The sequence below is a fragment of the Thalia democratica genome, chromosome 3, assembly GCF_965202585.1.
Source record: "Thalia democratica chromosome 3, ktThaDemo2.hap1.1, whole genome shotgun sequence".
Lineage (NCBI taxonomy): Eukaryota > Metazoa > Chordata > Thaliacea > Salpida > Salpidae > Thalia > Thalia democratica.
In genome coordinates this window covers 49093514-49111931 of record NC_139167.1, presented here as the reverse complement: position 1 = coordinate 49111931, position 18418 = coordinate 49093514, and the positions used below count along the sequence as shown (strand labels likewise).

Genomic DNA, 18418 nt, shown 5'->3' with positions numbered 1-18418 from the left:
ATTAGTGGTGCTTAGCTTGATGACTGATATTTTCTTTTCCACACTAAGTTCATCGAGTTTAATTATGAATGTCAGTTTTTTCGTTGCTCTTAAATATTAGTTCAAAGTAATAATGTTCAAAAACTTTATAAGCGTAGAAAGCACGGTTTAAATTAAAAAAGGAACCAAAACATAATTTCTTCATATTCATTTAAAACTTTAGACATTTAACAAAGTTAAAATATAGCTTTTTTTTGTGCTAGAACTAGCACAGCTCTACGGAGTTCAAAAAAATTTGTACTTTAAAGATTAGAAGATAAACAAAATTTTCTTAAAAGTACAGATATAAACTATATGTGTAAGTAAACAACTTAACAACTGATAATTGTTTTAATAAATTAATTCTAATCAAACTGCTAACACAAAAATCAGTTTTAAATTAAATTACATGTTTTTTATTTTTTATTAGTTGTGTTAACTTTTTTATGTTTAGAAAAAAAACTGTAGTAAATATATCAAATACATTAAGAAAATTGATGCACTTAATGTTGACGATAATTGAGATATACTAACGCTAATAGATAAAATTATACTATAGCGTTATAACTGATTATAGAAACAAAAAATTGATTATAAAAAGTGGTTTAAATTAAAAGCACTAAGTAACTAGCTTATCATATTTAAAATTAATTTAAATAAATCAGATGAAACTGCTAATCCAAGGTAAAAGAGCTTATATTTGGATTATTTTAAAGTAATTGAACTTCATAGTATCATTTTATCTATTTGATGTTATATTGTTAAGTACTGTTTTTATAGTTAATATAAGCTTTAAACAAAATTATTTTTAAACTGTTTAGTACTTAAGACATTATAAATATAAACTTTGTAGAACTCTTCTAGGTATAAATATTTTCTTTTTATTTTTGGTACCAAATGTTTTAATGTAAGAAATTCTTTGATGTTCTATTAAATTAAAAACATAATACTATAGTCAAACTTAAGTAAATTGTGTTTATATACTATTTTTTTTGTTGTAATTACTCTTTAGTCTCACTTACTAACTAGTTTACTTAAAAAAACTGTTAATATTTTTATATACGATTTACTAAAAACACTAGATGTTCAAAATTCGTTGCTAATAGTTTGCTAATAAAGATCTTAAGAAAATGAGTTTGTTGAAACATACAATAACAACAACAGTTTTATTTGGAACTCTGCTACATTATAAAGTATACTATAAAACAATAATTCTAAAAGAAAAGAAATATTGAAATTATTTTTAATTTAGAACTTTAACGCATAAGTATTTCTTTTTTTTTTAAATCATATTCGATAAGAATGTTATAGCTAAATTAGTTACACAAAATCTTTAGTTTTTTAAATTAGGGTTTATCGGGTCGGTCCAGAGCCAAAAAAAAGTATAATTTAAAAATTTTTGTTGCATGTCTCAAAAAAAAATTCCCATAAATTTTTATTAAAATATTCTTGAGTTGTTGAACTTTTTGATTCGTGTTGTACTTTTTATATAAAAGTTTAAAAAAGTTTGGGAAATTGTTTATTTTAGGTTTTATCAATAACTATTTAAAAAAATTGCTACTAAAACACAGAAGTTTCAAAAGGGTCTATAGATTTTTCTTAGCTATTGTAGCATATTTTTAAAAGTGTAGAATTACACTTTATTTTTCTATTTTAACATGTTAAACAAAAAATATTAACTGCAAAGTGATTTTCAATTTTCTTTAAATATTTTTAGATCCAGCAACATAAAAAAATGATAAAAATGGTATGTGTTTTGGAGATATGCTACTAAAATAAAAGAAATAAATTTTTCTCTTTTTCACCATAAACTTTAGCAACGACCTAATGAACCCTAAATCAAAAATAAGACACGAATTTTTTAAGCTTTAAGACTATGCAGAAATAATTTTAAAGAACAAAGAATAAACAGATAGATATGTGTTGAACCAAAATAGGTTAGAAAACTTTCCAAATGTTTCCCTTATTTTAGTTTGATTTTGTATAGCATAGGCGTGTTTTGACTACTTTCTTGAGCGACCCCTGAAAAAACTGGAATAAACGTAATATAGTATTGATATGAGTATGGTTTTCTTTTAAAATACTATGCTAAAAAGTCATATATATATGTAAACTTTTTGATATCAAGAAAAATTAAATTTATTTTTTTTGTAGATAAAAAGTATATACTATATAAAAACTTTATAACTATGAAAGTTGCACATTTTACAAAATGAGCTTTATAATCAAAATTAGCCAATCAAAAATGTCAAAAAAACATTTTTTAATGATTTTACAACACCAAGGTCCAAAGATTTAATTTTCTAATTAAAAAAGTTTTGACTACTTCATATATTGTTTTTGTTTTAACACTGTTTTGATAAAGTCGTAAACTAATTGTCTAACTAATCACGTCTGTTTTTAGTTTGTTCTTAATTAAATTTGGTTTTTAGCTAAATAATTTTAAGCTACAACTGCTTGACTAAATATTTATTTAACTTATCACTAAATACATTTTTCTATTATCAATGCTAGTTACTCACAAATTATGATTAGTACAGACTTCGTTTTTAATTACTTATGTATAATAATTTCGTTATAAATGTTAGCTTTACAATGTAAGGCAAGATTTTCACATTATTAATAATAACAAAACTTAGGTTTTTTTTTAAAATCGTTTTGTGTTTTCACTTTAGGGATTACAATAAAAGTTCTTGACTTAATAAGAAGGAGAATAATCATTTCAAATTTAATAATTTTATTGTCTAAACAATGTTTTACTGATTTTGATATATTTGAATAAAATCTTATCATTCAACTAAGGGTCTTGTTTGAATTATTTCAAACGAGTAAAACATTGTTTTTACAAAAAAAAATTAAAATATTTTGAAGTGACTTAAACTATTTTAATAAAAGTTAAGAAACTCGATTACTTATTAAGACTATTGTGCTGATTTACTGGTATTTTTTAAAATTGTGTAAAGTTTAAACATTTAAATGTACCTGAGAAAATTCAGAAATTTAAGTAGTTTTCTAAAAACTATCAATAAAAGCAACTGCACAAAATACTTTTATATTGAACAAAACATTTGTGCAACCCCACTGAAAAGAGTCTAGACACGCCCCTGGTATATAGTACATAAACACGTAGTTCACTATATTGATACGCACAAATATCGATAATATAAAAAATTATTTTAAGTTCTTACACTGGGTAGCTTCAAAAACCTGCAACTAACTTGCAAATTTGCAAGTCAATAATTTTCATTTTATTTATTTTTCTATTTTTAAACAATCTTTAAACTTATCCTTAAGCCACCTTCCCTAAACTTTTAAAAATAAATCAAAAAAGTTTTAATAATTGAAACTGAAAATAATATAAAAATAAAATAATTAGCTTACTCAGCAATTACGCAAATTCGTTGTAGGTTTTTGAAACTATCCCTTACAGTGTAAGGCTTACACTAAAAGGTTGGCTGTAGTAGTTGTAAGGTTTGTAATTCCCCTACTACAAAATCTTATTATTGATAGTTTTATTATAAAAATTTTGTAAGTAATGAGAAAGTTTTAAAGTTTCAGATATAGATTAAATCAAAATGGATTTAGGATTGCTGTCAGGTGCAGTTCCAAATATGCTCTTTAATTTAGAAATTAAAAAGCTAAAAAAGCTTATAGTATTTTTACCAAACTTTGCACTTTTTTTTGGAGTTTTTTGGGCAACTGTATTCAACTGGACTAAGGCTACACAAACACACTGCGGGGTATATTTTGTTCATACTACTATATTTTAATATTTTATAAGTATTTTAAAGAATATTGAAACAAAATCTACAAATTTGAATAATTTTTGTTTTTCAATTTTGTAATTTTAATTATTCTGAAGCAGATTTGGTAATTACTTTGTTGCACCAATAATAAGCTAAAATTATATTACATTTGATGTCTTTTTTAACATCAATTAATAACCGCAGATTCTTGTCCACTTTTCAGAGTTGTATATTTTTATCATTTATGTAATTTTTTTAAATTTCAAGTCCTTTTAAATCTATTGAACTATCATTCCATTTTAACTTAAGCAACTTACTGTCCATAACCTCACTGCTGCTTTACACAGACTTGTAAATCAAACAGCTCATTCAGTTTTAGCAGATAACTCTTTATATACAAAGGGGTTTGTTGAGGTTTGAAGCACACATACTACAAACATATTCAACATTCATTTTTGTTTACTCCAGACAATAGTAATCCCAAAGCAGATTGATAAACGTAAGGATAAAACAAACTATAATAGACCTATTTTTAAATTATTATATTCAAAAAGTATTTTATTTTAGACAAAAAATATTTGAAAAAGCTCTAATTTGAGGCACCTTAAATGGGACCTCTAATTAGTTTTAAATTTAAAACAATACTCAGATACTTCATAATTTCTCTCTGATCAATAACAACCTATTCATTACACTAAAATAACACTTTTTTGAAGTTTGATTTAAGATGGTTTTTTTTTATTCTAGAATAGTTCACAGACTCTTATCATTCAAAATTCATCAATTTAAAAACCTCTATGATTCTATCTACATGTTCAGGATCACTATGTTGCAAACTTAAGCAGATATCATCAGTAAATAGTCTCACATTAACATATGTTGCTGAAAATATGTCATTTTAAACTCAAGAAACAACAATGATTCTAAACAAGAATCCTGGGGTAATCAAAAATTTTTAACTTCATACTCATATACAAACTATTTATCACATTTAATTGACTTCTATTTTTTAAACAGCTTCCAAGTAAATTTAATATTGAGTCTTTTAAATTAAAATTTTATAGTTATTAAAAAAGTTTATTATGATTAAGGGCATAGGGAGGAGCTAACTATAACGGCAAAAAAAGACTATTTCACTAATAATCTATCTCCTCCTACAATTTTGAGATAAATACCTCACACTTTCAGCAAACGTTCCTTGAAATATTTATAAAGCTCTGTCGCAAGAAGTTTTTTTGAAATAAAAAAATAAAAATTTTTGTTTTGGTCATAAACTTTATTATTTTAATTATTTTTAGTTTTGTTCGGACAGAATTTTCTAAATACTGTAAGGAACATTTCCTGAAAGTTTGAGGTATTTATCTCAAAAAACGTAGGAGATAGGTTTTTAGTGATTTCTAGCTATTTGCAGTTTTAGTTTGTGCCTCCTAAAAGGAACATATTGTAGTCTCCGACTTTGACCAGCTATATCTCAAAATTTAATTTGAGTTTTAAAAAACTGTAAGAAGCAACTTGTAGCCTAGTTAAAACTCAATTAAACAAGACTAAATTGTGAAAATGGTGGTTATCCCCCTATGCCCTTAACATTTATATAATCTTTTGCCAAATACAGACAATTATTTAGCTTTTTTTCACCAGCTACAATCAACTCATCATTATTTTTTTGATTTAACATTATTGAACGTTACAGCTTGTCAAATTTCATGTGATGTTATTTGTAAATATTTATAAAAATTTAAGTAATGTTTCTTTTAACTTCTAATGACAACTGTTATGAAAAAAAAGAAACTTAGCTAATAAAATAGTTTCTGATTCAAGCTATGGTAGTAAAATATTAAAGGTGCATAATATCTCTTTTTGTCATGGTGCAACAATTGTGCCTACTGTCTATGTGCTGAGTTAGGCAAGCTTATAAAGTTTATTTAGTTAAACTATATAATGTTTTTCTTTTAAGAATGGTTAAGTTATACAAAGATTGGACTGGTAGTATAGCCAAGCTTTTATGACTTACAATTATATCAGATTTTCCCAAAGTGGGCCATGACAGATATTCAGGGGGCTATGAGCAGCAAAGGGCCAAAGGGGGGCATGAGAAGTAAAGAAGCAACAGGGGGCCATAAGGTCATAATTTGAAACTTTCACTAGATATTCTCAAGTTGCTGATGAAGAGCAAAAAAAAAAGTCTGAGGTGTTTTTAATGGTAGTTTTGAAACTTACACTAGATATTCTGGAGTTGCTGATGAAGAAAAAAAAATAAAAAGGTCTTAGGTGTTTTCAATAGTAGTTTTTTGAGTAATCTTGTTGGAGGGTGTCATTGCTTTTTTAATTACAGGGGGCCATTTGAAAATAATTTGGGAAACACTGAATTAGAGAGATTAAAATTTCTTTTCACTTCAAATTCTTTGGTCTATGAATTACTGTCGAGTAACACTGGTGATTACAGATATTTTAATAGTGTGGAGCTTGACTTAGGCTATATCACTGATATGCTGTACATAAGACAAAATTCAAATATTATCTTAAAAATTATAACAGTGTACTAACGAAGTTCAAGTCATTTTAAAAACATACTTAAAAAATCACAAAATATAATTTAAAATAATGACCAATTAAATCAAAAATATAATCTTAAAGTTTTTAAAATAAAAAATTATTTTGATCAATAACTTAATAGTATTTAAAAAAATAATTTAAAACTCTGAAATTTTTTATTAACCAATTCAAAATGTAAAAGACATTGTGGTATAATCCATTTTTTAACTATTTGGAGTAATTTTTAATAAAGTCTGCCTTTAGTAACTAAAAAGTTATAAGTTTAATTACAAAATATTTAAACTTTTAAACTTCAATATATTTAAGAATATAGTGTAGAAGACTTGTTTTATTTCTAGTTTAATATTGTTTCAAGTCTTATTTAAGTACCAGTTATAAAAATTAAAACTTGGGTAAAACTTCAAAGTTTAAACATGAATAAACAGTCTCTATAAACTTGACCAATTATTTATTAATTTCCTTTTTGTTACCTACAAACGAAACAACTATTGTTATAACATGAAATGATAACATGTTGTGTTACTTTGTAGATATTTTTTTAACTTGAATAACTTTTAATGACAATTTGGTAATTAGATAGCTAGTTTAAATAACTACTTATTGACTTAAAATAAACACAAAATTGTTTTAGGTGGTCAATTACCTGCCTTCAGTGAGTGCAGCGATTGGTTATTCTCCAGGCTCATACGTTTGGAGATTATGCATTACTCTTCATGCACCAGCTAGATATATGATTGCTTTTGCTTACTGGAAAAAATACAGTTCTATCCGTACTCCAAGAAACTCTAGAGTTAATATTTTTATACTATAATAAGCACTTCAAGTAATAAATTTTATTGTTAAAACAATGTTTCACTCGTGAGAAATAATTCAAACAATTTCCTCAGTTGAATAATACAATCTGTATTTTTATTATTATTTAAACATGAAATTAAATTTTTGGTTAAACTTGAAATAAAGCTGGCAATTATATGTAACAAACAAACAAATTACAACTTATAATTTAAAACTGTAAATATAGCAAAATCATAATATTAACAGGTGAATTCATTCTAAGGTTAAAAAAACATAAGCTACTTAATAATATTATAAAGTAAAGATAAATAAACATACTTACAATTAGTTGACTGATAAAACTCTTGTAACTATTACACTAAAATGAACTACACTACTTTAAAAAAAATAACAATTTTTATTTTATTCAACTGAGGATCTTGTTAGATTATTTCAAACGAGTAAAACATTGTTTTGACAATTAAATTTTAAAATTTTAAGTGATATTATTCTCCTTGTTATTAAGTCAAAAACTTTTATTGTAGTCTACAAATTAAAAACTTCACAATACTATAATTAGTACAAATTATTTGGTTTGTCAATCAACTAAACTTGAATATAAAATTCACAGTTTAATAAGTGTATCAGACAAGTAATTTGATTTTTATTTAAAGTCTATACGTTTTTTTTAACATTCGAAAACCTAACCAATATTTTTGTATTTTATACTTATAAAAATTATAATTATTTTAAAAGGTTTTATTAAGTAGGTAATAAAAAATATGTAATCAAAATAATAATGAATAAGAAACTACGCATAACAAATACAATATATTAAATTTATGACTTAATTTTTATAATTATACATCATATTTTAAGATTATACAGTTTTTTATAATATGAACTTTTCTTAGTAAAATTTCATCAATTTAAAAAGATTTTTGTTGCAATTTATTTTGTCTAATACATTAAACATTTTGTTACATAGTTTTTACATTTTGTGCTTTTTTTTTCTAAAAACTCAGTTGCAACTCTTTCTTGCTACTATATTCAGTTTAGGTTAGTTTAAATTTTATACTTCACGCCAATTTAGGCTAGTTTGCGTTATAAATTTTTTGAGAAAAAAATCATTTATCTTTTCTTTATTTAGGCTAAAATGTTTTAATAATTTAAGATTTATTATTAAGGTGGTACTTTAAGCTCGGATGAATGGTTTTAAATCTATTTTAGAATTTATATATTTGTATACATTTGAAGTTTTTAACTTAAGTCCAATAAACTAAAGCTTTTCTGAGGATTATGTAAGATATTTCTACCTCACATATGAAACAGTTGTAAAAAACTGTCGTTTATTATATAATTAAATATATTTTTATTATATATATAGATTTAATTGAATAATTTTTGCTTAAAAATCAGTTGTTTTAAACCTTAGAGAGAGACATAAGTTATCGAGTTTTAGCTATTAGAATTTATTATTCAAAGCTTTAGAAAGGGAAAATTTATCTGTAAAAACATAATCTAATACATTTTAAAATATATCTTAGTTTTCACAAAAAAGTTGTTAAAAGTAAACAGGTTTACAATTTATGTAAGTTATTTTTGCCAGAAAGCTTTTAAGTAATTTTTTGTTAAATTACATAAAACTTTTAAGAGATGTGCTAAATATACATTGATTAATTGAAACCACTTTTCTAGATTTATGTTTAAAAATACTCTTAAAAATTTTATTTATCACTGCTGATTACTAGTTTACTTCTACAGTACACATAAATTAGCCAAAATAAGAATAAATCAAGTTATATATATACATTTTTTTGTAGTTTTATTATAATGTTTTGGTCAATAGTGCTTGACTAAAAATTTTAGCTAAATATTTGTTTAGTTATACAACTTAACACAGTTTTTTACATAATTTAATTTAAGAAAACATTTTTATTAGTAATTTTATAAAAAAACAATTTTTATTTATGTTTACCTTATTTTTATAAAACTTTGCGAATGATCAGGTATTATGACGTAGTATAGATGTTCAAAATATTTTCGACCATTTATTATTTTTAGAGGCTTCGTCTTTCAATTTGATCTGAGCAATTATTGTAGTTTTATTACAAAGTTTTGATCAGCAGTGCTCGAAAATTCGCAACAGTACAAAAAACATTATTTAATTTCAGCTAACTGTACTAAAATTTTAAACATAATTTCTACGTCATAATATCTATAATATTTCAGTTCTAGAATTCTAAAGAAAATTCTAATAAATAAAAGTTTTTCTAAGGATTATATGCAAAAGCATAAATAAATCATTTGTAAAAAACTGTTTTTTGTTATATAACTAAGTAAACATATACAATATTATATATCAATCTTATACTTCGAAATAAGTGATCTTCAGGCCAAACACTCAGGCTTGTTTAAAGTTTTTGAAAAACTTAGGTTGATTCATGCTTCTTTAATTTTTTTGCAAAACGTAGACTAGTTTAGATATTTTTATAAATCTCAGGCTAGTTTTTATTACTTAAAATTATATATTTTTTTTAAATTATGTTTTTATTGAATCCTTTTTTTAATAACTTAATATATCCAGTTATTTAAGCTTTATTGATAGTTTTTATTATTATTTTTGACTTATACTATTTTTCATATTTTTTTTTATAAATCAGGCCAACTCTAGCTAGAAAAGTTTAACTTATGCTTGTTTTTGGTCACTCAGGCTAGCTTTTTACCTTAAAGAGTGACTGGTTAATGTATTATGTACTGATTTTCTAAAATTTAAGAAGAACTCTTGTGTATTTTGATTTAATTAAGATTTTTATTTTAGTTTCAAAAATTTATTCAAAAATCTTAATTTGAAATAAAATAAATAATTATTAGCTTAAAAGTTTTTGTGTTAAAAAAGTTCTATCTAAAAGTAAATACTTTTTCTATATTGAAAACTAGTTTGTGAAATAAGTACTGTAATATGTTAGGTACTAAAAGATTTTAAAATTTTCTAACTGAACTTTTAAATCTACACTATAAAAGACTTATATTTTTACTTAAAGATAGTTTATTTGTACAGGTAGCAGAATGGAAAAAATTGCTAGTCAACATTTCTACTTTTTCAAATGTCCTTGAAATTACAGGATTACTACTACTTACAATAGTTTCTTCAAAAGAGAACAATAGTATGTTGAATATTTAACTGTTTGATATTTAAATATATATTAAATTTTTAAAGCTGTTTTTTCAATAGTTTTATGAAAATTTCAGTAACTTTTATGTAACTGATTTAAGTTTAAGGTTTAAATGATTAATTTTATGTTTCTAGTTCAGTTACTATGATCACAAAAAGTTAAGTTAGTATTTGAATATATCAATATTGCAAAACTAGTTGTAAAATTAACATGTAATTAATTCAAAAATAGTTTTGACAGCTTTTATTAAAAAACTCTTTTAGATAAAGACTATTAGTATAAAGTTTTGCTATGAAAATGAATATTTCACATTTTAAGAGTTGTCACATAATGTAACATATTTAAACTATGTATAAACTTTTAAAAATGTTAGTAATTAATTAAATTTGATGTTTTTAGACATATTTGACTGTTAACCCTTTTTATCAGCTAGATTCTTCACTTTTATGACTGTTCTAACTTAACACAATTTTACTAACATTTTTTTGTTTAAACTTATAATAACAAGCAATAACATAGTTCTTGTTTTGTAAATTCAGTGTATATTAATTTTTACCAGTGCAAAATTTTAGCAATTTTTTTTTACCTTTTGTGTACGCTATAAAACTTGAAATTTTTGCAAAGTACTTTATTTATTGAACTGGCGCTTATTTCTCTGTGTTAAACTAATTACACAGTTCCTCGGGTTTTCATGATGCAGGTTTAATTACTAAAAACTCCAAGATACACAATAAAAAAATCCTCGGATTTCTGTTATTAGTTCAACAAAAAAATGTTTGACAGCAAATTAAATACTTAACAAGTTTTTGGAAATATTATATTCCTACTAACTTATTGTATTCATATGTTTTTTAACAAGCATCATTAGCTATTGAAAATGATTGAAAATTTTTGTATAACTTTATCGTTTAGGCTTATAAACTAAGTAAAATAGTTCGCGATTAACAAAGAATAAAGTTTTAATTTTATTATGAATATTTTCTATTTAAGTCAAAAGTAAAAGTAAAGTCGGTATATCATAAAACAAGTTAATTTATCTAAAAGTATAAAAATATTTTAGTATTGATAAGTTATTTCTTTACTTCGTATATAAAAGTCATTTAAAAATAAGAATTGAGGTATGTATAATAACTTTTTAAATTTCAAAATTTTAATAAAAAATCTTCTTAATTTTCTCTATTATGCCCTTTCAACAGGTTAGAAGTACTTGATGCCTCTTATATTGTTATTGATTTTTATTCAAATTTCACTTAAGTTGGGGAACGTTGGAAATTTTATTTTAAGAAATCTAGTAAGAACCCTGTAATATTTTATTATTTCAACAAAATTCTACTACATTACACTGTAAAGTATTGATTAGTATTAAAAAGATTGTGTTTTGATTGCTTTATTTTATTTTGGAAGTTTAAGTTAATATTTAACAATTGCGATAATTTCATTTAAAACATAAAATATTTAGATTTTTTAGTTTTTCGAAATTGTAGTATATATAGTTGTAAGTATTAAATATCAATTAGAAAAGCATACATAATTCAGTACAAGTTTTGTCGGATAGAAAATAGATAAATTCTCAAAAAAAGTTAAGTTAAATAGTAATTAATGATTTTATTCATTCCATTGTAAACAGCTTCTCAATTTTATGATATTTAGTTTAAATATGATTAAATGATGAACTTTTATAGTAACTTTAGAATAATAAAAAAATGCATCTACGTTTTTTTTTTTAATTTGGTTTTATTATTTTGTATAAAGCAACTGTAAGGTAATCTAAAAGTTCTTAACACATTTTCGCTTTTAGCGGATTGTTATCTTTGTAAGTTTAAAAAAAAGTGTAATTAATTTTAAATATTAAAAATTGTAAAATAAGACATAAGTTAGATCATACAATCGAAACGCACAAAACTGCTACGAACTTGATTAATCCAAACATACTTGGTTACCATATTAAATTTTAAATAGACATGTTTTCGATTTTTTTTTGATAAAACAAAATAATTGTTGTTCTAATCAGTTCTTTTAGGGAATATTAAGATATTTATACAATTAGTAAACAAAATTTTACTTAGTGTATAGATAAAGAGCATTATAAATCATTCATCTTTATCGATATTATATTTTTAGTTTACTCTTTATTTAACGATCTTTAGAAAATATTTATTAGTCCCTTAAAAACCAAAAAAAAAATTATATTAAGTTATTTACTAATTTTATGTATAAGTGAAATTGAAAACCTATTTTACTATTTGAAATTAACTAAACTTTGAAAATTAAAATGTGTTACGGCCTAACTAGATTATTATTATTAAAAAAGGGTTACTTTTTGTGGAATTATTCATCTTTCAAACTTCAAACTCTGCACATAAACACATATTTTATTTATTTTTAACAGAAATTCACAAGTTTGGATTTGCGATTTTCATGATAGGTGGTGTGACTCACATGATACTGACTTGCCTTCTTTCCAGATACAATGACTTTAAGCATTCCAAAATAATAAGAAAACGAAAACTAACTGTCGCTGTCCATATTATTTCGTTTGTAGCAGCATTGGGGTTCTTTTATAGGCACAACAAGTATTGCGAGCCATATGGTAAGTTTTAAAATATTTGTAGGTTATAAAGTTTTCTAAATTATAGTTAAATATTTCTTGATGCCTAAATAAAAAGATTTCTCATTTTATTGGTGTTATATTATAACCTCAAAAAATTCTTATACTAAGAAACTTGTTTAATTTTGTTTTTCATATAGATAATGTTAATTATTGAAGAACTTCACTGAAGCAAAAATATTTGTTAAAAAACGATTAGATAGCTATGTTACAAGTTTTTGTGAAGCATCTTATTTGATAAATAGTTATAAGAATGAGCACTTAATTTTTACAGTTATACTAAAAGTTTTTGATACAACTCTCTTATATTTTTTCTACAGTGTACACATTTTTCGCTTTATGTGAATACATTATCATATTATCAAATGTAGAGTTCCATACAACATTTATTGATGAAATAGAAGATTTCAGGCTTGTTATTTGTGACAATGAAGAGTTTAAAACGGATTGAAATATATGTTTATTTTAAAACATTGAAGAATAGGAAATTATTTAAAAGAATTTTTTTATTGGAAAAAATATACAAAGCATTTTAAAGTTTTTAATACGAATTAACATGTTAAAAGGAGTATACTACTTGATCATATGTATTATACGATAATGTTTTAAAATCTATAATTTATTTGCTTTTCATATATAATGCTTACATAATACATTTATATCTTCTTTAGATTACTATAAATTTCTAGCATAACGAAGCAAACTAAATATAAAGTATTAATGATAGAAATTTATTTAAACAGTTCCATTTAGGTTTTGCTTTCTGTTTTGTCTATAATATCAAATTAAATGTAGATTTAATCTTATTTAAATGTCTTTATTATAGTTAAATTGTTCGTATTTTAGATAATTTAGTTTTGACCTTACCTGTAATAATTTGGAAAATCATATATATAAAAGTATGTTTTTATAGTGACATTAAAGTTTTTTATTTAGGTTTATTAGAAACCTTTTATATGTTCTGATCATCTTTCTTACTAATTAAATTGTCAACAGACAAGTGTTTGTTAAAGTTAAAAAACACTGTAACATAATTGCTTTCTTACAACAAACACTTTAAAATGAATAATATATAGTTATTATAAATAGAATGTATTTAACAAAGCTACTTCAATTGTTTTATGATTTAACTTAAGATAAAAAGTTTAAATTTTTTTTTAAGTTTCAAATTAAACAAAGTTTATAGTTTTAAAAATAGTATATTATAAAGTATTTTATTCTATTAAAACGCTTTAAATGAAATATAAGTTGTTGCTTTAATTATTTTTTATTTAAACTTTTTTAAGAAACATTTTTATAAATTTTATAGTTTGATAATATCCGATAAATATTTATTAAGAAATTAAACTTGTACGTACCTATATCACTGTCAAATGAAATGTTGGTAATATATATTTACGTAGTAACTTATATTTTAATATACTTTTAAGCGTTCAAAAATAAAAAAATATACAACAAAATATGAATTGTAAACATTAGTGAAATATATTATATTTAATAAATAAGTAAACTAATCACACTTAACCACTACAAATCAATAATAGCTTTATGTTAATAAAAACTTTATAACCGTTTGAAAATTAAAGGAATTAATATAGCTTTAATCAAATTACTTTAGTTTTTTTAATGGCTTAAACACGAACAAATTATAAATTAATCATTTATAACATTTAGAGAGAATAGTAAATAAGTCAAACATGGTTTAATTGTTCTTAGATTTTACTATTCATATACCGGATCTTAGTTTTAAAAAGGGCCTGAAAGATCTTTTTGAGTTTTGGTAGATAATAGAGCAAGAATTTCATATTTAGTTTTATTTTTACAAATGAAACTGTCAAAAAAAGTGTTTCAAAAAAAATTAGTTATAGTCTTATATATGTGTATATTTTTTTTTCATAAACAACTAAATTCTTATTTAAAGTAGGATTCAGGCTAATCATAACTAAATAAAAAGTTTTTGATCATTTTTTTTTACATAAAAAGTATTAATGTATGAATTGAGGTTAATCAAGAATATGATAAATTTAATAGTAAGAAATATAAATTTGTTAGTTATAACTTTGTTGTATAGTAATTAAAGGAAATTTAATTTTTAATTACTCAGTAATAAGCTCGTAATCGTTTAAACTTGAATACTTGTTGCGTTTAAATTTAAAAAAATAGCTTTTTAAATAGAAGAAATTTTGCTTTAAGCTTGTCTGATTTTTTCATTATTTTGACTTCAAAGTCAATTGAGTAAATAAGTTTTTCCACCTTTACAAGTGTTTAATGTTTTAACAATTATAGAATATCATATACAATAAAAATTCTTCAAATACTTGTATCAGGTTTTTTAAAAGTTAAACTGTAAACTTAGTTATGATTTAAGATAACTTTGCAACGTTTACTTTAAAATTGTATTGTTTATAAAACTAAACTATAATTTTTCTTATTTTAGCTGTTAATTAACTGTGCAAAGGTAGTTTTCTACGAGATGCAAATTTTTGGTTTCAAAAAATTTCTTGAAATCAACAATTTTAATAAAAATTTTAACGAAGAAGATTTCTTAAAATTTAAATAAAAATGATGATTAGTTCTACAGCGGTTACATCTATATATTTTTCGACATTAAAAAATAATTTAGAATGTTTATGCTTTAGGGAAGTTTTTTAAGGGACCAGTTTTGGGGACATGTTCATTCACTAATTTTTAAAAGTTTTTCCTAATATTGGTTTTTAGTGATTCAATATTGAAGAAATTTACTCTATTATCACTGAAGATCTTTGTTATCAATTTTTTTATGCAACTTATTTATACATTTTTTATTGAGTTTTTCACATTCTTATCTTTAAAAATATTGAATTCACTAAGTTTAAAAAATTCTGAACAATAACATTAAAAAATATAATTTTAAAATAGGAATAAGTAATGATAAATATAACGTTTATTTTTATTATTAGTTTTATGTACAATACAATTTTGTCTTTTTTACTTTCTTAACTCTAGAGCTTTTCTTATTTGTAAACCTTGCCTAGTTTGAATTAATTAATATGTGTTATAAAAAGTAACAAGTGTGACATTTTACTTTGATATCCTTTGATTTCTATCATTAGCGCTCTCTTTGTAGACATAACTTACTTTATAAAGCTTCTTAGTTTTTAAAATTAAAGCGTCCAACAAAAGTCTATATCAAAAAATTCGGTCTATTACGTACAAAATACTACCACATCTCGCCTACCGGATTGAGAGGGTGCCCAATTTGTTGTAGCTTATTGAAAACAACTACATAAACAGCAATTTAATAAGTAATTATAAAATGTGTTTAAAATTTTAAATACTTCACATAAATATATTGGTGTGTCGAAAATAATGGATGAAAACACCATAAATCAATCAATCAATGTTCGTTTGTTGATCTAACTAAGGTAAACATATGCCAATTAAGTCCAAGTAAAAACTTAACATTTTTGTTTTTAATTAAAAACTCGTGTAGCTTTTGTACCAACAAGAAGAGATTTGTCAATATTGTAACTTAACAGTATAGCTAAATTCTAATTTAATACAACACTGTAGATTTGTTTATGCTTGATTATTTACTTGGTTCTTTTCAATGAATTTTTGCTTAAAACTTAGTGTGATTGCTTTATTGAAACATAGAAGAAACATAAAATATGAATGATACTCCTTTAAAACAACCGGGTTAAGATTTTGGATTTGTTAGATCACTAGTAAAAAACCAGAATTGTTATTTTAAATCAAAAGTAAACTATTTGCAATGTAGTTAAACCTTAACACACTTTAGTCATTGAGTATAAGAAAGTCAGACTAGTTTCTTATGATGATTTAAAATTTGATGCTTTCTTTAATTAATAATATAAAAAATCGCGAGTCAAGCTATTCCTTATAAAATCATTAGGATAGACTTATAATTTAAATATAGTTTTAGCTTTAAGAACTGTGCTTGATCTTTTTTGGTGTCTTTGAATTTTCATCCGCATTTTTGTTTAAAGTTTTCGTCTTTAAAAAATATTTAATTTCCTGTAAAATTAACTTATCTTACATACCTTACGAAATTATTGAATTAAGATTGCTTAGCAAAAATCTAAGAGCAATAAATAAGCAGTTTATTTTAATCTAACATTTTTAATTTTGATGTTTTAAACTTTAAGGTTGAATGTAATCATACATATATTTTTAAGTTATATACTCATTAGTTGTACATAATATTTATTACGCTAGTAATTGTAGTTATGCTTTTGCGCAAACGTTGTCTTAAGTGTTAGTTTGTAATATTCTATGAAATGTTAAAAAGCTAAGACGAGTTGTTAATATGATGATTGCTTGTTTCAAGAAAGTCGTCAGAAATTTAGAATAAGTTTTAATAATTTTTTTAGGCGAATATTGTTTAAATAACCGATGCTTCTTTTTAGTATCACTCGTATTTTTAAAGTTATCAAGTTTTAATAGATAATAAATATAATTCTACTGAAACCTAGTGATTTAGTAACGGTTTTTAATACAGTTTGCATAATTAGTATTTAAAGCTATTGGTAATGACTATTTTGAGACCTATACTTTAAAAATATTTTTTTCCAGTGCGTCAGGTTAAGCCAGTTTTGAAATACGTATAGTAAACAAAACATTTTGTTAGAAAAAATTATAAAAATAAATACATTGAATAAATTTATCGAAATACATCCTTATGAAAAATAAAATAGTTACCGACTAAAAAGATGTAAAAAATGTTTATTAATTTATGTATTAATAATATTTTAATAAACTTATTATACTATGAAGTCGCTTATAACCTTCCATCACCTTTTTTAAGTCATTTTGTAGACGCATACAAACTAACTATACAAACTTACTTAATAAAAATGAAAGTTTGTTAACTCAAAAAAATATAAAAGTTTCTGTTAGAGCTAACAAAAAACTTACATGTAGAAGCTATAAATAGCTTGAGCTGTTTAACCACGTGAATAATTAAAATTAACAAAGTAGTCTAAACGATATAGCTTATCATTTTTTTAAAGTAAGTAAAATAAATATGAATTGCAACCGAAATCAAAATAATACATAGTGGTGTTATTTTGTCAATTATAAAATGGTAATCCAAACCATCATCCTGTGTAAACTGTTTTTTTTTATTAATTTAAAATTGAAATTTTTATCTTTTAATAATCTTAAATCGTGCATTCAAAATAACTATTTATTTATGCAAGTTTTGAAATTCATAAATAAGCGTTGGATTTCTGTAAAATAGATTTTTAGTTATGACAATTTTTTACTCTATTAAAGATTTTACATTTAAAATAATTTATACATAACTGAAGAAAAACCTATTTAAGTTTTTATTTTCTAATCTTAAATGTAATTTACACTACTACAGTTTTATAAAACTGTAACGTAACTTACCAATAAATTTTAAATTTAACTGGTTTTAATTTTTTTGCTGTTGTTTTTATTAGAAAGAATAAAATATAATCTTTTTGAATTTTTTTTATATGTTTTAGCAACATATATTTAATTTATTTTATGTAAACAAACTTAAAACTAATTTATAA

General features: G+C 23.2%; 1 protein-coding gene across 1 annotated transcript; it reads left to right on the top strand.

Annotated features, from left to right (window-relative positions):
* Window positions 1–3565: 3565 nt before the first annotated feature.
* LOC145831663 (acyltransferase PGAP2-like) lies at window positions 3566–13536 on the top strand. Its single transcript, XM_082938975.1, has 5 exons — window positions 3566–3758; window positions 6949–7107; window positions 10153–10258; window positions 12657–12857; window positions 13196–13536. The coding sequence occupies exons 1-5, from the start codon at window positions 3594–3596 to the stop codon at window positions 13324–13326; spliced, it is 762 nt and encodes a 253-aa protein (XP_082795101.1). The 5' UTR covers window positions 3566–3593; the 3' UTR covers window positions 13327–13536.
* The last annotated feature ends 4882 nt before the right edge of the window (window positions 13537–18418 follow it).